The sequence below is a fragment of the Rhinoderma darwinii genome, chromosome 2 (genome assembly GCF_050947455.1).
Source record: "Rhinoderma darwinii isolate aRhiDar2 chromosome 2, aRhiDar2.hap1, whole genome shotgun sequence".
NCBI lineage: Eukaryota > Metazoa > Chordata > Amphibia > Anura > Rhinodermatidae > Rhinoderma > Rhinoderma darwinii.
Window position 1 is genome coordinate 479,097,326 of NC_134688.1, and position 25,704 is coordinate 479,123,029.

General features: G+C 47.6%; 1 protein-coding gene across 1 annotated transcript; it reads left to right on the plus strand.

Moving 5' to 3' along the window:
- The first annotated feature begins 21,352 nt into the window (after nucleotides 1–21,352).
- Nucleotides 21,353–24,855, plus strand: LOC142741675 (cystatin-B-like). Its single transcript, XM_075851020.1, has 3 exons — nucleotides 21,353–21,460; nucleotides 23,593–23,694; nucleotides 24,607–24,855. Exons 1-3 carry the CDS (start codon nucleotides 21,392–21,394, stop codon nucleotides 24,736–24,738), a joined length of 303 nt encoding a protein of 100 aa, XP_075707135.1. The 5' UTR covers nucleotides 21,353–21,391; the 3' UTR covers nucleotides 24,739–24,855.
- Nucleotides 24,856–25,704: the final 849 nt, after the last annotated feature.

Here is a 25,704-nt window from a genome sequence, read left to right on the forward strand (position 1 = left end):
TAAGCCTGCCATCCTGAGTGGTGGAAGATGGAGTCAGTCTCACAGACATAGAAGCAGGTGCAGACTGATTACCTATGGGCGTTGACACAGAAGCTGTGCCTGGCAGATCCATTACAGTACCCCCCCTTTTATGAGGGGCCACCGGACCCTTTCTAGGTGGACCTGGTTTATTGGGAAATGAAGGTGGAACCTCCTGACCAATATCCCAGCGTGAACATCCCGGGCGGGTACCCAAGTCCTTTCCTCAGGCCCGTATCCTTTCCAATGGACCAGGTACTGGAGGGAGCCTTGGACCATCTTGCTGTCCACAATCTTGGCCACCTCGAATTCCACCCCCTCAGGGGTGAGAACGGGGACAGGAGGTTTCCTCGAGGGAGCCAAGGACGGGGAGCAGCGTTTAAGGAGGGAGGCATGAAACACGTTGTGTACTCGAAAGGATGGGGGCAACTCCAGTCGGAAGGAGACAGGATTGAGGACTTCAATGACCTTGTACGGCCCTATAAACCGGGGAGCAAACTTCTTGGACAGGACTTTAAGGCGCAAGTTCTTTGACGATAGCCACACCAGATCCCCGACCATAAACAAGGGGTTAGCAGAACGTCTTCTATCTGCCTGAGATTTTTTTATGCTCTGGGACGCCTCTAGGTTCTTCTGAACCTGGGCCCAGACTGTGCACAGTTCCCGATGAACGACCTCTACCTCAGGATTGTTGGAACTACCAGATGAAACGGAGGAAAACCGTGGATTAAACCCAAAATTACAGAGAAAGGGGGAGACCCCTGATGAGTTACTGACCCGGTTATTAAGGGAAAATTTGGCGAGGGGAATGAATGAGACCCAATCATATTGACAGTCAGAGATAAAACACCTTAAATATTGTTCTAGAGACTGATTAGTCCTCTCGGTTTGGCGATTAGTTTCAGGATGGAAGGCCGAGGAGAAGGACAGATCAATCTCCAACTTTTTACAGAAGGCTCTCCAAAACAATGAAACAAATTGTACCCCTCTGTCAGAAACAATATTGACAGGGACCCCATGGAGACGCAGGATGTGTTTGACAAACAAGGTAGCTAACGTCTTAGCATTGGGTAGTTTCTTGAGGAGCACAAAGTGGCACATCTTACTGAAGCGGTCTACTACAACCCACACCACCGACTTGCCTTGAGATGGAGGCAAATCGGTGATAAAATCCATGGAGATATGGGTCCAAGGTCTCTGGGGAATGGGCAAAGAACGTAGTAAGCCCGCTGGTCGGGACCTGGGAGTCTTGGACCTAGCACAAACCTCACAAGCGGCGACGTAGGCCTTAACGTCTTTAGGCAACCCAGGCCACCAATAGTTTCTGGCAATGAGGTGCTTGGTACCCAGGATGCCTGGATGACCAGATAGTGCGGAGTCATGATTTTCCCTAAGTACCCTTAGCCGGAATTGCAGGGGAACAAACAGCTTGTTCTCAGGAAGGTTCCCGGGAGCTGAACCTTGATCAGCCGCAATTTCAGAGACTAAATCAGAATCAATAGAGGAAATGATTATACCTGGAGGCAAAATACAAGCAGGATCTTCCTCTGAAGGAGGGCTGGCCATGAAGCTACGCGACAGTGCATCAGCCTTAATATTTTTAGACCCAGCCCTATAGGTAACCCAAAAATTGAATCTGGTAAAAAATAACGCCCAGCTTGTCTCGGGTTTCGCCTCCGGGCCGATTCTAGGAAAACCAGATTCTTGTGGTCGGTAAGGGCCGTTACCTGGTGCCTAGCCCCCTCCAGGAAGTGGCGCCTCTCTTCAAATGCTCATTTAATGGCTAAGAGTTCGCGGTTGCCAATATCATAGTTACTCTCAGTGGGCGAAAACTTCCTGGAGAAGTAGGCACAGGGACGGAGATGGGTGAGGGACCTGGTACCCTGGGACAAGACAGCCCCCACTCCCACCTCGGACGCGTCAACCTCCACGATAAATGGCTCCATTTGGTTGGGCTGAACCAACACCGGGGCCGAGATAAAGCACTTCTTAAGGGCCTCAAAAGCCTGGACAGCCTCAGGAGGCCAGTGGAGGAGATCAGCACCCTTGCGAGTGAGGTCCGTAAGAGGCTTAGCGATGACCGAGAAGTTAGCCATAAATCTCCTGTAATAATTAGCGAACCCCAAGAAGCACTGTAACGCCTTCAGGGAGGCAGGTTGGACCCATTCCGCCACAGCCTGGACCTTGGCGGGGACCATGCGGAATTCATGAGGAGTGAGGATTTGACCCAAAAATGGTATCTCCTGCACCCCAAACACACATTTTTCCGTTTTAGCAAACAGTTTGTTTTCCCGAAGGACATGGAGCACCTTCCTGACATGCTCAATGTGGGAGGACCAGTCCTTGGAAAACACAAGTATGTCATCAAGGTACACTACAAGAAATACCCCCAGGTAATCTCTTAAAATCTATTTTATGAAATTCTGGAAGACCACGGGAGCATTACACAACCCAAAGGGCATGACGAGGTATTCGAAATGACCTTCGGGCGTGTTAAACGCAGTCTTCCACTCATCCCCCTCTTTGATGCGGATAAGGTTATACGCCCCCCGTAGATCAAACTTAGAGAACCATTGGGTCCCCTGAACCTGATTAACCCCTTCCCGCAAAATCACGTACAGTTACGTCATGGGAGATGGACTGTTCCCGCATCTTGACGTAACTGTACGTCATGGAGATGAAGCTGGCTCAGGAGCTGAGCCAGCGACATCACCGCCGGGTGACAGCTGTATGTTACAGCTGGCACCCTGAGGTATCGGCCAGGACCGGAGCTAGCCTCCGATCCGACCGATTAACCCCTCACATGCTGCGTTGAATAGCGATCGCAGCATGTGAGGAGTTTATAGCCACCGGCGCCCCAGCAACATGATCGCTGGGTTGCCGGTGGCTGCAAAGGCGATCGGAGGGCTAATGCTTACCTCCCGGTCCGCCAGCAACGGAATCCTCCTATGCCCCGTCGTCGGCGGGGCCCAGGAGGCTTCCGGTACCATCGGCAAGATGGCGCCGGCTCAGCTTCCGGCTCAGAAGCTGAGCCGGCGTCATCAGCAGTGGGTGTCCGCTGTATGTTACAGCGGACACCCCGATCTATCGCCAGGAACCGGAGCTAGCTCCGATTCCTGCCATTAACCCCTTCGATGCAGCGATCCATTGTGATCGCTGCATCCTAGAGGTTTGTAGCAAATCGGCAGCCTTGCCACGCGATGGCAAGGCTGGCGACTGCTACCATGGCAACAGGAGCCCTAACAATGGACTCCTGTCTGCCATTACGTAAGCTGATTAGGCCCCGCCCAGAGGCGGAGCCTGATCGGCTTGCTGTCAGTGAACAACTGACAGTTCTAATACATTGCACTACATAGGTAGTGCAATGTATTAGAACATCAAACAAACTGTTGGACCTTCATGTCCCCTAGTGGGACTAAAGAAAAGTGTCAAAAAAAGTGTCAAAAAAGTAAAAATAAAAGTTGTAAAAAATACAATAAAAGTTTCAAATAATAACACAAAACACAATCGCCCTTTTTCCCTTATCAAGTCATTTATTATTGAAAAAAATAATAAAACCATACATATTTGGTATCGCTGCGACCGTAACGACCTGAACTATAAAAATATTATGTTATTTATTCCGCACAGTGAACGCCGTAAAAAAATAACTAAAAAATACTGACATAATTGCTATTTTTTGGTCACTTTGTCTTCCAAAAATTGAAATAAAAAGTGATCAAAAAGTCGCATGTACCTAAAAATGGTGTCTATAAAAACTATAACTCGTCTCGCTAAAAACAAGCCCTCATACAGCTCCGCCGACGAAAAATTTAAAACCGTTATGGCTCTCACAACTTGGCGAAAGAAAAAATCCATTCTCTTTACAAAAGTTATTTTATTGTACAAAAAGTTGTAAAACATAAAAAGTGCTATAAATTAGGTATCACCGGAATCGGACTGACCTGCAGAATAAAGCTAACATGTAATTTATAACACGTGGCGAACGCTGTATAAAAAGAACTAAAAAAATATGCCAGAATTGCTGTTTTTTGGTCACCTTGCCACCCAAAAAAAAAAGGATAACAAGTGATCAAAAAGTCGCATGTACCCCAAAATGGTACCAATAATAACTACAGCTCGTCCCGCAAAAAAAAACAGCCCTCATACCACTACGTCTATGAAAAAATAAAATTAGTCAAGGCACCAATAAGCCAGGAAATAAAAATATGCAGTTGTGCAGCCCGAGGGGAACATTTGTTCTGTTTCAAGTGGCGAATTATCAAGGCCCCTAAAATTAGGGATCCAGGAAGGGGAGGGCCCAAACATATCTGCTGGAAGCGAGGGTGCCCGTATTATACCAGGACAACACTTCCCAGCAAAATTCCCCAAACTTCAAAGGTGCCGAGTGCGGACCAAAAGGGGGATAAGTAAGGACCATTTATTAGTGCGACACCGGCCTGTGCAGAAAGGATTGTGTCACAGCGTAACACACATCTATGGATTATTTTTTTTTATTTTTTTTACCCCACTATACCACCTGACTATGCCCCTTATATACTCCGCCCGCCTTACATGTACCCCCACATTCTAAACGGAAACACCAGTAAGACTCCAAACAAAACTACTACCAAGCAAAATCCACGCTCCAAAAGCCAAATGGCTCTACCTCCCTTCTGAACGCTACAGTGTGCCCAAACAGCAGTTTACTTCCACATATATGGCATCGCCATACCCGGGAGAACCCTTTTAATAATTTTTGGGGTGTGTGTCTCCAGTGGCACAAGCTGGATATTGGCATATCTATTGAAAAACCATTTTCACTCTGCAACATCACGTGCACACCAATTTCTGCCAATCACCTGTGGGGTTAATATGCTCACTACACCCCTAGGTGAATACCTTGAGGGGTGTAGTTTCCAAAATGGGGTCACTTCTGGGGGGATCCACTGTTTTGGTCCCACAGGGACTTTGCAAATGCGATATAGCGCCCAGAAACCAATCCAGCAAAATCTGTACTCCAAAAGCCAAATGGCGCTCCTTCCCTTCTGTGCCCTACTCTGTGCCTAAACAGCAGTTTATGACCACATATGTGGTATTGTCATACACAGGAGAAGTTGCTTTACAAGTGTTGTGGTGCTCTTTTACATTTATTTGTTGAGAATATGAAACATTTTCAGCTAAAACTACGTCTTATTGAAGAAAAAGGATTTTTTTTATTTTCACTGCCCAATTCTAATAAAATCTATGAAACACCTGTGGGGTCAAAATGCTCACTACACCCCTAGATGAACTCCTCAAGGGGTGTAGTTTTGTGAATGGAATCACTTTTGGGGAGTTTCCACTGTACTGACACCTTAGGAGCTTTGCAAAAGTGACATGGTGTCAAGAAACCAATCCAGCAAAATCTGTGCTCCAAAAGCCAAATGGCACTCCTTCTCTTCTGATCCTTGCCGTGTGCCCAAACAGCAGTTTATGACCACAAATGGGGTATTGCCGTTCTCCAGAGAAGTTGCTTTACAAATGTTGGGGTTCTTTTATTCCTTTATTTGTTGAGAAAATGAAAAATGTTGAGCTAAAGCTACGTCTTATTGGAAAAAAAGGATTTTTTTTATCTTCACTGCCCAATTCTAATAAAATCTATGAAACCCCTGTGGGTTCAAAATGCTCACTACACCCCTAGATGAATTCTTCAAGGGGTGTAGTTTCCTAAATGGAGTCAGTTTTTTGGTGTTTTCACTGTTTTGGTCCCTTAGGGGCTTTGCAAATGTGACGTGGTCTCCGCAAACCATTCCTGCTAAATTTGATCTCCAAAAGACAAATGGCGCTCTTTCCCTTCTAAGCTCCGCCGTGTGTCCAAAAAGCCGTTTATGACCACATGCGGGGTATTGTTTTACTCGGGAGAAATTGCTTTACAAAAGTAGTGGTGCATTTTCTCCTTTTAGTCCTTGTGGAAATTAGAAAAAATTAGCTAAACCTACATTTTCTTTGAAAGAATGTAGATTTTCATTTTCACGGCCTACTTCCAATAATTTCTGCAAAAAACCTGCGGGGTCAAAATGCTCACTATACCCCTAGATAATTTCCTCAAGGGGTATAGTTTCCAAAATGGTGTCACTTTTGGGGGATTTCCACTGTTTTGGTGCCGCAAGAGCCTTTCAGATCCGACATGGAGCCTAAAATATTTTCTAATAAAAAGGAGGCCCCAAAATCCACTAGGTGCTCCTTTGCTTCTGAGGCCGGTGCTTCAGTCCATTACCGCACTAGGGCCACATGTGGGATATTTCTAAAAACTGCAGAATCTGGGCAATAGATATTGAGTTGCGTTTCTCTGGTAAAACTTTCTGTGTTACAAAAAAAATAGATGAAAAATGAATTTCTGCAAAAAAAAAAAGAAATTTGAACATTTCACATCTAGTTTGCCTTAATTCCTGTGAAACATCTAAAGGGTTAAGAAACTTTCTAAATGCTGTTTTGAATACTTTGAGGGGTGAAGTTTTTAAAATGGGGTGACTTATCGAGGGTTTCTAATATATAAGGCCCTAAAATCCACTTCACATCTGAACTGGCCCCTGTAAAAATAGCCTTTTGAAATTTTCTTGAAAATGTGAGAAATTGCTGCTAAAGTTCTAAGCCTTGTCATGTCATAGAAAAATAAAAGGATGTTCAAAAAACGATGCCAATCTAAAGTAGACATATGGGTGATGTTAATTAGCAACAATTTTGTGTGGTATAACTGCCTGTCTTACAAGCTGATACATATAAATTTAGAAAAATGCAAATTTTTGCAATTTTTCCCTACATTTTGGTGTTTTTCACAATTAAATACTTAATGTATCGAGCAAATTTTGCCAGTAACATAAAGTCCAATGTGTCACGAGAAAACAATCTCAGAATCGCTTGGATAGGTAAAAGCATTCCGGAGTTATTACCACATAAAGTGAAACATGTCAGATTTGAAATAATCGGCTGTGTCCTGAAGGCCAAAACAGGCTGTGTCCTTAAGGGGTTAAAGAGATCAGGAATCAAAGGAAGGGGATACTGGTTCCTCACAGTGACCTTATTCAAGTTACGGTAGTCAATGCATGGCCTAAGACCACCATCCTTCTTCCCTACGAAGAAGAAGCCAGCACCTACCGGAGAAGTAGAGGGGCGAATGTAACCCTTGGCCAGGCATTCCTGGATATACTCCCTCATGGCTTCACGTTCGGGACAAGAGAGATTAAATATCCTACCCTTAGGGAGCTTAGCTCCTGGTACCAAATCGATGGCGCAATCGTATTCTCTATGAGGAGGTAACACTTCGGAGGCCTCCTTAGAGAAAACATCAGCGAAGTCCTGAACAAACTCAGGTAGCGTGTTCACCTCCTCAGGGGGAGAAATAGAATTAACAGAAAAACATGACTTCAAGCATTCATTACCCCAGTATTCCAGTCAAACGTGGGATTATGCATCTGCAACCAGTGAAGGCCTAAAACTAAATCGGACGATAATCCCTGCATCAACAGTACAGAGCACTGCTCCAAATGCATGGAGCCAACAATGAGTTCAAAAACAGGGGTATGCTGTGTAAAATAACCATTAGCAAGAGGAGTGGAGTCGATACCCACTACCGGGAGAGGTTTAGGCAAATCAATCAAAGGCATAGCTAAAGACATAGCAAATTCCACAGACATGATATTAGCAGAAGACCCTGAATCCACGAAGGCACTGCCGGTAGCAGACCTACCACCAAAAGAGACCTGAAAGGGAAGCAAGATTTTATTACGTTTCATATTTACGGGAAATACCTGTGCGCCCAAGTGACCTCCCCGATGGTCACTTAGGCGCGGAAGTTTTCCGGCTGCTTATTCTTACGCCTAGGACAGGTGTTCACTTGATGCTTGTCATCCCCACAATAGAAGCAGAGACCATTCTTCCTGCGGAGCTCTCTACGTTGTTGGGGAGACACGGAGGCCCCGAGTTCATTGGTTCATCCAAGTTTTCCGTGGAAGAACGAAGCAACGGAACCTCGGGAGCCGTCATGGGGGAGCCAGAGGAGAAGGCACAAAAACGTTCAAGTCGTCGTTCCCTGAGACGTCGGTCAAGACGTACCGCTAAAGCCATAACCTGATCTAGAGAGTCTGCAGAGGGATAGCTAACTAACAGGTCTTTCAGGGCGTTCGAAAAACCCAATCTAAACTGGCACCTCAAGGCAGGGTCATTCCACCGAGAAGCTACAAACCACTTCCTAAAGTCAGAACAGTACTACTCAACGGGTCTCTTACCCTGATGTAAGGTCACCAGCTGACTCTCGGCAAAGGCAGTCTTGTCAGTCTCGTCATATATGAGCCCGAGAGCAGAAAAAAAAAGATCAACAGAGGAATGTTCAGGGGCGTGAGGAGCCAAGGAGTAGGCCAATTCTTGAGGCCCGTCCTGGAGCCGGAACATAATTATACCCACTCGCTGGCTCTCAGAACCTGAGGAGTGGGGCCTTAGACGGAAATAGAGCCTACAACTCTCCCGAAAGGAGAAAAAAGTCTAGGTTCTCCCACTCCTGAGCCTACCAGCCTGAGTGGCAGCAGATCGAGTCACTCTATCAGACCTAGGAGCAGATGCAGACTAATTAACCACGGGTGTCGACACAGAAGCTGTGTCTGGCAGATCCATTAGAATACCACTAAACAAGGAATAAAAATAATACCCCCATACTATTACTGAATAATACCTCCACACCATGATCACATATTACGACCACATAGTGATGAATAATACTCCCATACTGTTACTGAATAACACCACCACACCATGACCACATAGTGACTGAATAATACCATCATACAGTTACTGAATAATACCACCATACTGATACTGAATAATACCACCACACCATAACCACATAGAGACTGAATAATACCCCCATACTATTACTGAATAATACCACCACACCATAACCACATAGAGACTGAATAATACCCCCATACTGTTACTGAATAATACCGCCACACCATAACCATATAGTGACTGAATAATACCCCCATACTGTTACTGACTAATACCACCACACCATAACCACATAGTGACTGAATAATACCCCCATACTTTTACTGAATAATACCACCACACCATAACCACATAGAGACTGAATAATACCCCCATACTGTTACTGAATAATACCACCACACCATAACCACATAGTGACTGAATAATACCATCATACTGTTACTGAATAATACCACCACACCATAACCACATAGTGACTGAATAATACCATCATACTGTTACTGAATAATACCACCACACCATAACCACATAGTGACTGAATAATACCTCCATACTGTTACTGAATAATACCACCACACCATAACCACATAGTGACTGAATAATACCTCCATACTGTTACTGAATAATACCACCACACCATAACCACATAGTGACTGAATAATACCATCATACTGTTACTGAATAATACCACCATACTGATACTGAATAATACCACCACACCATAACCACATAGTGATGAATAATACTCCCATACTGTTACTGAATAACACCACCACACCATGACCACATAGTGACTGAATAATACTCCCATACTGTTACTGAATAATACCGCCACACCATAACCACATAGTGACTGAATAATACCATCATACTGTTACTGAATAATACCCCCATACTGTTACTGAATAATACCGCCACACCATGACCACATAGTGACTGAATAATACCCCCACAATGTTACTAAATAATACCTCCATATCATGACTACATATTACCACCACATACTGACTGAATAATACCCCCATAATGTTACTAAATAATACCTCCATATCATGACTACATATTACCACCACATAGTGACTGAATAATACCCCCATACTATTACTAATACTGCCGCACCATAACCACATAGTGACTGACTAATACCCCCATATTGTTACAGAATAATACCGCCACACCATAACCATATAAAGACGGAATAATACCCCCATACTGTTACTGAATAATACCGCCACATCATAACCACATAGTGACTGAATAATACTCCCACACTGTTACTGAATAATACTGCCACAACATAACCACATAGTGACTGAATACCCCCATACTGTTACTGAATAATACCACCACACCATAACCACATAGTGACTGAATAATACCCCCATACTGTTACTGAATAATACCACCACACCATAACCACATAGTGACTGAATAATACCCCCATACTGTTACTGAATAATACCGCCACACCATAACCACATAGTGACTGAATAATACCCCCATACTGACTAATACCGCCATACCATAACCACATAGTGACTGAATAATACCACCATACTGATACTGAATAATACCGCCACACCATAACCACATAGTGACTGAATAATACCCCTATACTGTTACTGAATAATACCGCCACATCATAACCACATAGTGACTGAATAATACCGTCATACTGTTACTGAATAATACCGCCACATCATAACCACAGTGACTGAATAATACCCCCATACTGTTACTGAATAATACCACCACACCATAACCACATAGTGACTGAATAATACTCCCACACTGTGAATAATACTGCCACAACATAACCACATAGTGACTGAATAATACCCCCATACTGATACTGACTAATACCGCCATACCATAACCACATAGTGACTGAATAATACCACCATACTGATACTGAATAATACCTCAACAACATAACCACATAGTGACTGAATAATACCCTCATACTGTTACTGAATAATACCGCCACATCATAACCACAGTGACTGAATAATACCCCCATACTGTTACTGAATAATACCACCACACCATAACCACATAGTGACTGAATAATACTCCCACACTGTGAATAATACTGCCACAACATAACCACATAGTGACTGAATAATACCCCCATGCGGTTACTAAATAATACCACCACACCTTGACTACATAGTGACTGAATAATACCCCCACACTGTAATGATAGGGGTAGGGAAACAGACAAGTAAGCCCTAATCTACCCGCCACTCAGTCCCTGCCTACTTGCAACGACCCGCCAGGGTAAATATGAAGCAGGGTCAAATAGTTCAGAAGCTGCAGCAGGGCCAGGAAACCAAACGAGAAGAATCACAAGCAAGGAGGAACAGGAAAGGCAGGTATAAATAGACAGAGGGCGGGAGCTAGCTCCATCTGGCCAGGCTGTGATAGGCTCTCCCACTCCTAAGCCTGCCATCCTGAGTGGTGGAAGATGGAGTCAGTCTCACAGACATAGAAGCAGGTGCAGACTGATTACCTATGGGCGTGGATACAGAAGCTGTGCCTGGCAGATCCTTAACATCGGCACTATCTAGATGGGGGAACTGTGTGTAACACTATCTACAGGGGGGACTATGTGCGGCACTATTTACAAGGGATGTGTGACACTATCTCAAGGGTGCACTGTGTGTGGTACTATTTACAGCGGGCACTGTGTGTGACACTATCCACATGGGGCACTGCGTGTGGCACTATCTAAATGGGTCACTGCCGGTGGCACTAATTACAGGAAAACTGTATGTGCCATTAACTACAGGGGGACTGTTTGTTGCATTATCTACAGGGGACTGTGTGTGGCATTATATACAGGGGACAAGTGGCACTATCTATAGGAGGACTGTGTGGCAATGTTTACAGAGAGGAGTGTGGCACTATCTACAGGTGGCTGTATATGGCACTATCTACAGGGGGTGTATGACACTATCTACAGGGGGCGCTGTGTGTGACACTATCTACAGGGGGCACTGTGTGTGACACTATCTACATGGGGTGTATGGCACTATCTACAGAGGGCACTGTGTGTGACCCTATCTACGGGGGGTGTATGGCACTATATATAGGGGGCACTGTGTATGACACTATCTAGTGGGGGTGTATGGCACTATTTACAGGGGGCACTGTGTGACAATATCTACAGGGGGTGAATGGCACTATCTACATGGGGCACTGTGTGTGACACTATCTACAGGGGGTGTATGGCACTACCTACAGAGGGGACTGTGTGTGACACTATCTACAGGGGGTGTAGGAAACTACCAACAGGGGGCACTGTGTGTGACACTATCCACAGGGTGTGTATGCCACTATCTACAGGGGGCACTGGGTGTGGCACAATCTACAGGGGGTGTATGGCACTATATATAGGGGTACTGTGTGACAATATCTACAGGGGGTGAATGACACTATCTACAGGGGCACTGTGTGTGGCACTATCTACAGGGGGCACTGTGTATGGCACTATCTCCAGGGGGGCACTGTGATTGACACTATCTACAGGGGGTGTATGGCACTATCTATAGGGGGCACTGTGTGTGACACTATCTACAGGGGGTGTATGGCACTATCTATAGGGGGCATTGTGTGTGGCACTATCTACAATTGTCTTTACTTGGAATCCCAGAAATGCCAAATCTGCCTGTTTGTAAGTACAAGGATATTTACTGCTGGGACCCAGTATCTAAGCCTATCATGTGTGATACTGTCTCCTGAGGCCCTGTATCTAAGCCTATCATGTGTGATACTGTCTCCTGGGGCCCTGTATCTAAGCCTATCATGTGCGATACTGTCTGCTGGGGCCCTGTATCTAAGCCTATCATGTGTGATACTGTCTGCTGGGGCCATGTATCTAAGCCTATCATGTGTGATACTGTCTCCTGGGGCCCTGTATCTAAGCCTATCATGTGTGATACTGTCTGCTGGGGCCCTGTATCTAAGCGTATCAGGTGTGATATATATTTATTTATTTTGGGGGGGTGCAAACATATGTATTGGGGCTCGTGCCCTGATCTTCTAAGACCTCAGCATTACCCCCATGGCATGTACCACAGGTTGATTTCCCGCTCTTGCTTAAAAGAAACGGCTGAATATCAACTATAAGCTACAGTGGATGTTTTTGCTCCCGTATTACGGCCGCAATTCCCAGACGCGGGTCTGACGACCCAACTAACAGCAACAGTGATCCCTATGATGCTGTTAGCTCAAGTCAGTAGAGTCACGTTCAGGACAGGATTTACAGGTATAATACGGAGGACATTTTTGTTCGTTTAACCCCTTAATGACCGCCGATTAGCCTTTTCACGGCGGTCATTAATGGGCTTTATTCTACAGCGCCGCCATTCCACGTCGCTGCTGTAGAATAAAGTAAACAGAGCAGGGAGCCGTCAAATCTCCCTGCTCTTGGCTGCCAGACGTAGCTGAGGTCTGGGGGCGTCCCTGCTCTGCCGGGTGAGATCGATATTAGTATCGATCTCACCCGTTTAACCCTTCAGATGCGGTGCACAATAGCGAGCACCGCATCTGAGTGGTTTTGGAGAGAGGGAGGGAGCTCCCTCTCATCTCACTGACACCCGGCGATAAAATCGCCGAGTGTCTGTGTCTTCTATGGCAGCCGGGGGCCTAATAAAGGCCCCCAGGTCTGCCTGAAGAGAATGCCTGCTAGATCATGCCGGAGGGATGACCTAGCAGATGCCTGTCCGTTTTAAACGGACAGGCAGTAATACACTGCAATCACTGGCGTAGCTATAGGGGTCGCAGCGGTCGCAATTGCGACCGGGCCCCGAAGCCAGGGGGGCCCACGTCCCCCCGCACCACATCAATAGAAAGTTACTATAGTAACTCGGGCCGCGGGCCCCTGTTACTATAGTAACATACTTTACTTACCTTCCTGGTTCCGGATGGCAGCGGAGGTCCTGACGTTAAGCGCTGTGCGCAGCGCATGACGTCACAGCGCTATGCCGCCGCGCACAGCATTGAGACTACAGAACTCCCGCCGCGGCCGAAGAGGAAGGTAAGGTTATACCTGACTGGCGGGGTCTGACTCCCGGGACCCGCCAATCAGCTGTTTTGAAGGGGCCGCAGCACTCGTACGAGAGCTGCTCCCCTTCATTCCTGTCACTTCATTCCGGTCACACTGTGAATCGGTGTCGGCGATTCACAGTGTGGGCGAGTAGTGAAATGAAGGGGAAGCAGCTCTCGTACGAGTGCTGCGGCCCCTTCAAAACAGCTGATTTGCGGGTCCCGAGAGACACATCAGCTATTGATGGCTTATCCTGTGGATAGGCCATCAATGTTTAGGGACTGCACAACCCCGAAGCCTACGATGTAGCAGGCTTAGGGGGCCCATGAGACAGGATCACAGATTGTGTGATCCTGTCTGCTGGGCCCTGTATCTAAGCCAATCACATGGTAGGCTTAGATACATGGCCCATGCGTGATCCTGTCTGCTGGGCCCTGTATCTAAGCCTACCACACTGTAGGTTTAGATACAGGGCCCCAGCACACAGTAATCTTATACTGTATAAGATTACTGTCTGCTGGACCCTGTATCTAAGCCTACCTTGTGGTAGGCTTAGATACAGGGTCCCACAGACAGTATCACACATGGGCCCTGTATCAAAGCCTTAGGGTATGTGCACAGACACTAATTACGTCCGTAATTGACGGACGTATTTCGGCCGGAAGACCCGGACCGAACACAGTGCAGGGAGCCGGGCTCCTAGCATCATAGTTATGTACGACGCTAGGAGTCCCTGCCTCGCTGCAGGACAACTGTCCCATACTGTAAACATGTTTTCAGTACGGGACAGTTGTCCGGCAGCGAGGCAGGGACTCCTAGCGTCGTACATAACTATGATGCTAGGAGCCCGGCTCCCTGCACTGTGTTCGGTCCGGTACTTGCGGCCGAAATACTTCCGTCAATTACGGACGTAATTAGTGTGTGTGCACATACCCTAAGACATGTGTTACTAATCATTTTTTGTGTGTTTTCTTACAGGTTCGGTCGTTGGACTACGTCGGATTCCAGGACTACTTCGATGACAGCTTTTTTTTTTATTGTCAATAAAATGGTTAATGAGGGCTGTGCGGGTTTTTTCTTATTTCAATAAAATATTTTTTCTATGTCTTTGTGGTTTTTTTTTTAAACTATATTACTACCGCCTTAGTAATGGCCGCCGGCTGATTGACAGCATCCATTGCTAAGGCGGGGCTTAGTGTTAGCCGATGCAGAGGCTAACACTAACCCCCTTTATTACCCCGGTACCCACCGCCACCAGGGGTGCTGGGAAGAGCCGGGTACGATCTAGTACCTGACCATCTGTAGTGATGGTCGGCCACTGGGGTGGCCGCAGGCTGGTATTATCAGGAGGGGAAAGGCCAAAATCAGTGGCCCTTCCTACCCTGGTGATGCTAGGCTGCTGCTGCTTTATTGTATCTGGCTGGTTATGAAAAATGGGGGGGACCCCACGTCATTTAAAAAAAGAAAAAATAATTGGAAAGAACGATGTGGGGTCCCCCCCAATTTTCATAACCAGCCAGATACAACACAGCAGCAGCAGGCAGCATTACAAGGGTGGGAAGGGCCACTGTTTTTGGCCTTCCCCAGCCTAATACTACCAGCCTGCGGCCACCCCGATGCCTGCCCGTCACTACAGATGGTCGGGTACTGGTTTGTACCCGGCTCTTCCCAGTACTCCTGGTGGCGGTGGGTATCGGGGTAATAATGGGGGTTAGTGTAGCCTCTGCACCGGCTAACATTAAGCCTCGCCTTAGTAATGGAGGTTGTCAATCAGCCGGCGGCCATTACTAAGGCGGTGATAATAAAGTTTAAAAAGATACAAGGACATAGAAAAAATATTTTATTGAAATAAAAACACAACCCTCATTAACCATTTTATTGAGAATAAAAAAAACGCCGTAATTGAAGTCCTCGAATCCGAAGTCCAACAACCGAACCTGTAAAAAAAACACGAACACACAAAAATAATCAGTAACACAAAGAAGCAAAATTATTATTCTTACCTTTCCTGGGTCCAGCGCTGGAGACGCAATGTCAGCGAGCTGGGCCCTGTATCTAATCCTATCATGTGTGATACAGTCTGCTGAGCTGTGTATCTAATCCAATCATGTATGATACTGTCTGCTGGGCCCTATATCTAATCCGATCATGTGTGATACTGTCTGCTGAGCCACTGTATCTAATCCTATCATGTGTGGTACTGTCTGCTGAGCCACTGTATCTAATCCTATCATGTATGATACTGTCTGCTGAGCCACTGTATCTAATCCTATTATGTGTGGTACTGTCTGCTGAGCCACTGTATCTAATCCTATCATGTGTGGTACTGTCTGCTGAGCCACTGTATCTAATCCTATCATGTGTGATACTGTCTGCTGGGCCACTGTATCTAATCCTATCGTGTGATACTGTCTGCTGAGCTGTGTATCTAATCCTATCATGTGTGATACTGCCTTCTGAGCCACTGTATCTAATCCTATCATGTGTGATACTGTCTGCTGAGCCACTGTATCTAATCCTATCCATAGTTTATAGGGTCGTAGTGCTATAGATATGCTATGCTGTCTCATATACACACTTTTTTTGGGGGCGGACACATATGTATTGGGGCTCTTTCCCTGACATTTTAAGCCCTGAGGGTATGTTCACACGGCAGCGTCTGTTACGGCTGAGATTACGGAGCTGTTTTCAGGAGAAAACAGCACCGTAATTTCAGCCGTAATGGCATGTGCAGGCGTCTTTCGCTGCGTCCATTACGGAAGTAATTGAAGCTGGTTTTCCATGGAGTCCATGGAAAACGGCTCCATTTACGTCTGAAGAAGTGACAGGCACTTTTTTACGCGCCGCCTTTTGACAGCTGCGCGTAAAAAAAAATGACCGTCGGCACAGAACATCGTAAGACCCATTCAAATGAATGGGCAGATGTTTGCCGACGCTTTTGAGCCGCATTTTCGGACGTAATTCAATGCTAAAACGCCCGAATTACGTCCGTAAATAGGGTGTGTGAACCCAGCCTTAGTGACGCCCCGGCTGCTAGTGCTGCATTGTTGGGTCACTTAGGAGACCCAGCGATGCAGCTGAAAGCTGCGGACCGTCGGCCATGAGAAGTTTGCGGGGGGGGGGGGGGCCCAGTAAGAATTTTTGCATCGGGGCCCATGAGCCTCTAGCTACGCCCCTGACTGCAATACAAAAGTATTGCAGTGTATTATAATAGCGATCGGAGGATAGTGAAGTCCCCTAGTGGGACTAGTATAAAAGTAAAAAAAGTTTAGTAAAGTTAATTTTTAAAAAAAGTGGAAAAAAATAAAAAATGAAAAACCCACTTTTTCCCCTTACAAAATGCTTTACTATTAAAAAAAAACACAATAAAGCAAAAAAGTTACACATATTTGGTATCGCCGCGTCCGTAACGACCCTGACTATAAAGCTGTTACATTATTTAACCCGCACGGTGAACGCCGTAAAAAATAAAATAAAAAACAATGGAAAAATTGCTGTTTTCTGTTAATCCTGACTTAAAAAAAATGTGATAAAAAGTGATCAAAAAGTCGCATCTACTCTCAAATGGTACCAATAAAAACTGCAAGTCGTCCCGCAAAAAACAAGACCTTATACAGCTATGCCGACGCAAAAATAAAAAAGTTACAGCTCTTCGAATGTGACAATGGAAAAATGTAAAAAATGGCTTGGACATTAGGGCCCAGAATGCAAGCGGGGGGGGGGGGGGGAGGGGTTAAGATTTCTTCAAATAATGTCTTATTTTTCTTTTTTGTTTTTTCTGAACTTTGATTAACGTTGGAGTGGAGGAACACGGGGACAAGGACGCCATGTTCTCTGGGATAGAAAGAAAATCTGAGGACAATAAACAAGCGGCACCTGTGGGGAGTGGTAGTAGGTCTGGGGTTCGCTCGTCCATCTGTGCATGATCGGCAGCAGCAGGACCTGTATGAGGATCGAGTAGATTTATTTTTCCGCAGCCTCGGGAAGCATTTCCAAAAGATCCCTAAAGAAAGGAGGCTGGGAGTTATGTCTGCCACCCAGACCCTCATTGAGGCAGCTTCTCCCCCCAATGATCCTGAAGAGTCCCGCAGTCCGTCCCGTCCCCCAGCTCAGCCGCAAGACGGGAGGCTAGTAGGAGTTTGAGTGGAGCGGCGGTAAGGCATGTGCGGTGCTGCTCCATTCAGAGACTATGGGGCCGACGCAAACAGCTGAGCACTGACAGACCCCCACCCATCTAGAATTATTCACCTTCCCAGCGGATATAATGTACTGGGAGAAGCGATTCCTCCATAAGGAGCGCACATGTTACCCCTCCCCCCAGCCCTATGACCAATCCCCACCCAGCAGTAAATACACCACACATCACCTTTGGCAAATAACATTGGCTATCAGCCCATTTTATTACAACAATGTACAGTGATAAGGGGAGCCCGACCAATCACGACACCACTCTCTATGAGCCGGGGCACGCCTGCCCCCGACCCTCCTACCGTAAGACCGACCACGCCCGCTTGCACTCGGTCGCTCCTCCCGGAAGCCGCCAGCCGTCCTTCGTAGCTACCCGGGCCATGATCTTACCTGGGAACCTGCCGTACGGCTCGTGTTCCCCCACTAGCAATGTCGCCCTGCCGTACGGCTCGTGTTCCCTCACTAGCAATGTCGCCCTGCCGTACGGCTCGTGTTCCCCCACTAGCAATGTCGCCCTGCCGTACGGCTCGTGTTCCCCCACTAGCAATGTCGCCCTGCCGTACGGCTCGTGTTCCCACACTAGCAATGTCGCCCTGCCGTACGGCTCGTGTTCCCCCACTAGCAATGTCGCCCTGCCGTACGGCTCGTGTTCCCCCACTAGCAATGTCGCCCTGCCGTACGGCTCGTGTTCCCCCACTAGCAATGTCGCCCTGCCGTACGGCTCGTGTTCCCTCACTAGCAATGTCGCCCTGCCGTACGGCTCGTGTTCCCCCACTAGCAATGTCGCCCTGCCGTACGGCTCGTGTTCCCCCACTAGCAATGTCGCCCTGCCGTACGGCTCGTGTTCCCCCACTAGCAATGTCGCCCTGCCGTACGGCTCGTGTTCCCCCACTAGCAATGTCGCCCTGCCGTACGGCTCGTGTTCCCCCACTAGCAATGTCGCCCTGCCGTACGGCTCGTGTTCCCCCACTAGCAATGTCGCCCTGCCGTACGGCTCGTGTTCCCTCACTAGCAAGGTCGCCCTGCCGTACGGCTCGTGTTCCCCCACTAGCAAGGTCGCCCTGCCGTACGGCTCGTGTTCCCCCACTAGCAAGGTCGCCCTGCCGTACGGCTCGTGTTCCCCCACTAGCAAGGTCGCACTGCTGAACAACTCGTAGCTTGCTCGCTGTGGCAAATCAAATCAGTCCGCCTTTCTCAGAGCGCAGTGTCTTGATCCGCCACCAAAAAGTCCCCCTATCATTGCACCCTTTTTTTCCCCTTACCCCGGTACCCCTAAACATTGACCCCCCATCTTTCTATGTGTTCCTGCAAGGTGTTGTTAAAAACGTCCAGCCCTATGTCCGACAGGTGCACCCGGTCTGACCTGTCGTCCTTCACAGCTGAACTCAATGTCCTCGTGATGTATAAACGTTCCTCCACATTTTCCCATAAAGCCTCTCGTCGCCGTATTCACCATCTTCCTCACTTTCTCGACTGTCGACCCTGCTCGTCTCCGCTGTATGATCTGTGACCAAAACACCTTCAAATACGGCCGTCGTGTTAGACAATCCACCACCGCCGTCATTTCACGTGCCAAACCCAATGTCTTTCTGGTTGTGAGGTCGTTACCGCCTGCGTGGAGCAGCATGACACCTGGGCTGCCGCCATCTTTTGTACTCTCCCTGATGAGACGCCTCATCTGTGACCACCGGAGACCCCTCTTTCCATCCCACCTTGCTTTTCTGGCCCTGAGCTCGTCGTTCTTTGGATTTCGTTTTTATGGCGTTCATCGTGCGTTTTACAACACGTAATCTTTATCTAGACAAATTGATGCCGTTTTTTTTAATGTGTTTCCACTTTTACAAACAAAAAACGATTTGTGTCGCCGCATACTGAGAAGCAGAACGGTTTTATTTTTGCGTGGATTGAGCGGTGTGAGGGCGCGCTTCTAGCGGGACGAGCTGACGTTTTTCTTGGTAACATTTTGGGGTACAGGCGACTTTTTGATCAGATTTGAATCATTTTTTGGGGTGCCAAATAACAGTAACTCTGCGGTTTTAATTTACGGCGTTCAGCGTGCGGGTTAAATGACGTTATATTATAATTGTCCGGACTTTTACGCACGCGGCGATACCAGTTATGGTAACTTTTATTTTTTTACCGTTACTCTAGAGACAACATTGGAAAAGGGTTTTCTTTTTAATTTTTGATATGATTTTTTGTATAGGACCCTTCTTTTATTAGTCCTCCTGGGGACCGGAACCAGTGATCACGTGCTCGCCTGCGCCGTGTACTGCAGTGCTTATATATTGTAGTATATCGTGATATATCGTATATCTGCGGAATTACACGTGGTTTCGAGGCACATTCTGGCCGGGATCCCCGTAAAAATCACGCGGCGTATCCGACCTGGAACCCGCAGGACTTTCCGTCCTAAAAATCGCACCACATTGTGGCGCGATTTTTTCGGATGGAAATTTTGCTGCGTAATTAAGCGCACGTTCTTACCCCCTCCCTCCCTCCTCTGACGTCCGCTCCGGCCTCCCTGGATGACGTTGCAGCCCGTGATTGGCCTGTGATTGGCTGCAGCGGTCACATGGGATACCACGTCATCCCAGGAGGCCGGTCTGCAGGAAGGAGGAGGGAGTTCTGGGTAAATATGATTTTTTGATTTCTTCCGACGCCGTAAAAGTCGCAACACTTGGCTTTCTGATTCGGGTTTTGCAACCCCAATGGGGAAAACCGCAACGGAAAATCAGCACAAATTGACATGAATTAAATTCCGCACCGCAGGACAATTTATTAGCGTTTCCGCTGCGCGTTTTTTTCCGCAGCGTCGGCATGAGGTTTTACTCAATCTCATCCCTTTTGCTGCTACTGTAAATGCTGCGGAATCTTCCGCACACAATTCCGTATCGAGCGCAAACTCAGACGTGACAAACTTCCGTTTTTTCACGTCCAATTCGCACCCATGTGGGGAGCGTTTTCACAGTCGAGTCTATTGAGGGATCCATGAAAACGGAATTTCTATATGACATTATTACCTGGTAAAACCGCGCTATTTTTTGTTAAAACCGCCAACATTTATTTTTTATATATATAAAAACGCAACAAAAAACGATTCATGTAAATACATCCTAAAGCGCGAGTGACGTCATCAAAGACCTGAGGGCGGCGGCGGCTCCGACTCACCGTCCATCCTGACTGAGCCCTTCAGTTTACATCACGTGATCAGTTTGGCGCGTACCACGTTTGGTGTGGGGGGTGTTGGTTGCTAGCGGCGGCCACAGCTGTCTGTAATCCTGATGAGCTGTCGCGCTGTGTGCCGGAATCTCCCCGCTCTCCCTTCCTGATGGTTTGATCCGCTTCATATAAATAGCGGCGGCCAGGGCAGTCAGCTGACACTTGACTACGATGCCTATCTGCGGGGGACTCGGGAGTGCTAAACCGGCAACAGAGGAGGTGCAGGGGCTGTGCGACCAGGTGATTGCGCCCGTCCGGCTCTGCTGTGTGTGCAATACTTGTTTTGTAGTAATGGCTCCTGTGCAGCGATAATGTCCCTGGTCTGTAATACGGATGTAATAGTAGATATAGAGATGGACTGGATGGTGACGCGTCTTTCAGGTCAAGTGACTCCTCTAGGTGCGGCAGTAACTTGTGCCAGGAGGAGTAATTGAGGCCTAGGTAGTGGCGTTACCTCCCTGTTTCTATTCTGTATGTCACATCATCCTGAGCGCCGGGTATATAGATAATCATATCATGGTGTCTGTATAACCAGGAGGTGTTGGTGCCTCCAGGGTGGCGGTTAGGCCTTGTTCACACTGCGCTAAAAAAAAAAAAACAATGCGTTTTTTTGGTCACGCAATTAGGACTCCCATGACTATGGGGATTAGGTGCATTTTACGTGCCAGGGATTGACCTGATGCTGCCTCTTTTTACGTGATGCGTGTTAAAAGTGTTTTCCCCCTGATGTCAATGGGAAGCTTAAAGCAAGCGGTGATGTGTTGGTTTTTTTTTGGTGCTATTAACGCATTGAATACATGCAGTGTGAACAAGGTTTCACTTTACGTTTGCCCGACCTTTATCTGTCCCCCTGTAAAGGGTTTTCCAGTCTTCTGTAGAGGAGTCGTCTTTCTCCAACTCTATTAGCATTTTAAGATCTCTGCTTGCTGACCCAGAACTTTTTCACACTAACAAGCTGTATAAATATACTATGTGTTGCTGCAGAGGTTTTGTTCGTGTATCCCGTCCAGACAAACCTGTTACATAAAAACAACAATGTATCTAGTCTGGGCGATCTGCTGACTGTTACCTGTCCAGACTTGATACATTGTAACAAAACCTCAGCTGGGAGCATCAGGTTAGGACACCTTTTTCTGCCTCCTGCATGTAGACCAGATCTATAATTTACTGACAGCAAGTAGAGATCTTGAAAATGATGAATTGAAGCATAAAGTTTATTAGAAAGTTCCAGAACACGTGATCCAATGTCTCCTCGGGAGGGAATATGGATGTCATAGGGGGGTCCACCGCTTGGGAACCCCCTCTATGTTCCAGTACGGAGCGCCGCTATAAACTTCTGCGAGATGCCGGAGCCGTAACGGTCAGTTGATTCGCTGCAGCTTGTATATATATACATGTTAGTGTTGTCTATGTGACTGGCGGCTCTTTACGACCCGATGTCCCTGGTCATTATTTGGTTAGATTACCCCGCCCCTCCCCCATGGTTTCTATGCTGCCGCACCCCTCCCCCTCCAGATGACTCACCTCCCCATGATTTTTTGGATGCGTTGGTCATGTGACTTTTATGATCCATATAGATCACTAATGACCACAAGTTCCCTTCATCATTGTCAGGGGGGGGGGGGGTGGTCTGCTGTCACGTTTACTGTGGTCCCCTCCCCCCCAGAACTTGGAGGGGTTCACCTAGGCGCAGCAGTAACACATCCGGGCCCCGCTCCATGATCTCACTGTAAGGCCCAGTTTACACTGAGGCTTTTTTTTACTCTGGTTTTGATGCGGAAACTGCATTGAAAACGGCTGAAATCTCCTCCCACTGATCCAATTATTATTTTTCCACCTGCAAAATCCTCCGTGTGAACTGGGCCTTACAGCTTTTGATGCAGCGCGGGGGGGTCCCAGGAGTTTGTGTTCTTGGGTTCCTCTATGACCCTGTTGTCCCCAGTGTGCGGTAAGATTAGATTGTCAGCTCCCGGGGGCAGCAGTGAATGTTTACTATGTACGGTGCTGAGGAAGGTCCCTGCTGTTTAGGGAACAGGTCACTAGTCCGGCACCTGATCGTCCGGAAATCCTGATAGTCCAGAATTAGTCCATAATAGTCCTACACCAGATGTAGTGATGGACCGCAGTCCTCCAGGGACTGATATTAACCATATGATGACCCGTGCGGGTGCGCTGTGGTAGAGGGAAGTGCATCTGATGGATTATTGGATTCCTAGATCTGCTCCGTGATCTTGTCATGATGGTGGGGACCGGCATTAAACTAATTAAAACAGGATGGGAGGAGGGCAAGATCAAAAAATGGAGGCAGTCCCTGCAGGGATGTGACTGTCCTGATGAAGTCCTTGTCTGACCGCAGCGTCTTCTCTCCTCAGGTGAAGGCCGAGGTGGAGGAGAAACACGGGAAGAAATACCCCACGTACGTGGCCACGGAATACAAGACTCAGCCGGTGTCTGGGACGAACTACTTCGTTAAGGTGATGACTGAGGAGTCGGCGGTCAGGGCATGCTGGGAGTTGTAGTTTTGCAGCAGTTGTAGAGCCGCGGGTAACCTCGTTGGTCTAGGGAGAGCGTCCACATGTCCTGTGGTAGCTCTGTAGGGGGCGCTCTATATGAAGCCTCAGTGAGGGCCATTAAACCATCATTCCTCCCGGGGGTTGGAGACTTTCAGGCTGGACCTGGACTCTTGTAGTGAGTGATCGCTGTCCATAGGCCGCATTGTCTTCCGCGCTCGGATTTGTGTCGCACCCGTCAGATGTCTCTGCTGCTCGGCAGGTTCCTCCGGACAGCGATTCATCATTGAGACTGTCGAGCCGCGGCCGTAATCCTATTCCTGACCACCCGCTGTCTTTTGCCGGCGTGCGGCGCAGGTTCAGAATCTAGTGGCGGCTTCTGGCGCTGATTCTCTAAGCAGGAACGGGAGTGAACATCTCCGAGAAGCCGGCACTCCGACCCCAGCTGTTTAACCCTTTGGTCACTGTGGTCTGACATGATTGGGCGATCTGAGACTAGGGGAAACTCTCCGCTGGGATCTAGTAAAGGGCCTCGGGTGGGCTGTTCGGTCTTCCCGCCGTTCGGTCTTCCCGCCGTTCGGTCTTCCCGCCGTTCGGTCTTCCCGCCGTTCGGTCTTCCCGCTACCGTAATAACCGGAACGTAACTGGTTCCGTATAAAAAAGAAACTGCAAAATGGCTTCATCCCGGACTCGCTGCAAAAATACATCTATAACTTGCACAGTAAAAAGACAATTTCTCGCACATAAATCCGGGCCTCGCAGCGCGGCAGCCGCAAATAAGTTATGGAGGCAAAAATGTAAAAAAATGTAGCGGCTTATTCAGGCCGGGTCATTAAGGGGTTAATCCCGCTGTAACCGCCTCTCGTCTGTTTTCAGGTCCATGTGGGAGATGATGAATATATCCACCTGCGCCTGTACAAGACCCTCCCCCACGCGGGCGCTCAGCTGAGCCTCTCCTGTACACAGGCCGGGAAGACCAAGGAGGAGGAGATCGTCCACTTCCAATAAGCCCCGCCCCCACCGCTCGGCCGGATACCCCCTCCCCCGGTCATTGCTGGAAACTTTTGTTAAACTTTCATTTTTGTATAAGAATTTTATAAATGCAATAAACTTAGTGACCCCCGACCCCTGCGCAGTAAATACTCGTCACTGATTGTGATGTCATCGGGGGATAGGATTATTTTACATGATCTCAGTGTGGTAAGTTGTGCCCTCGCAGGGTCACTGCGGGTGGTAAATACTTATTGGTGGGGGGTTCAGCTGTGATCGGAGTCACAAAATACAGAGCGGCGTCCGTTCACAGCTCGGCGCTGTCGGGGGATTGGTGGGGGGGAGGGGCTGTACTCGTCACTTGCTGGAGCCTGTTTTAGTGTTTGGATGAGAGCATTGTCCGCTCCAGTCAGGTGCGCCGCCCTTGTGGCTTCACGTAGCCCTGCACGGTCTTACAGGTTTGGATTCCACTAAAGTTCTATGATTACAAATGTCATCACACGTGGTGTCCGCAGCCGCCAGTCACCAGTATATGCCGTATACTTCACATATACCTACTAGACCGACAAGAGGGAACACTAGTTATCAGCCATTTCACATAAAAGACTTCGGGGTGTGGAACTATTAGGGCGGATTTACTGCATAATGGCATGCCCGCTCTGTGCGCCGCGGGGCGAAAAATGCGTGCACTTGTAAAAACGTCAAATTCAGGAGTTTTATTTGTTTGTTTTTTCTGCTGCCTGCACGCATGCCGTTTGCTGTGTTTTTCGCTTGTACCCATTGAGTGCCATGGGCAGAAACGCAGTGAAATACGCTTTGACTCCCATTGATGTCCATGGGAGGTCAGAGACGTAAACACCGGAAGATTAAGGCATGTTGCTTTTTACCGCTCGTGGTAAAAAAAAATTAGTCCGCCTCCCATTGATATCAATAGGAGGCATTTTTGGCACATTTTCCAACGCGGTTTCCACGTCAAAACTGTGT

Bases quoted from the DNA above. Each gene is read 5' to 3' on its own strand.
- LOC142741675 (XM_075851020.1), top strand. From the start codon at position 21,392: ATGCCTATCTGCGGGGGACTCGGGAGTGCTAAACCGGCAACAGAGGAG. The intron at 21,461-23,592 runs GTGATTGCGCCC...TTCTCTCCTCAG, and splicing joins TGCAGGGGCTGTGCGACCAG to GTGAAGGCCGAGGTGGAGGA. The intron at 23,695-24,606 runs GTGATGACTGAG...GTCTGTTTTCAG, and splicing joins GGACGAACTACTTCGTTAAG to GTCCATGTGGGAGATGATGA.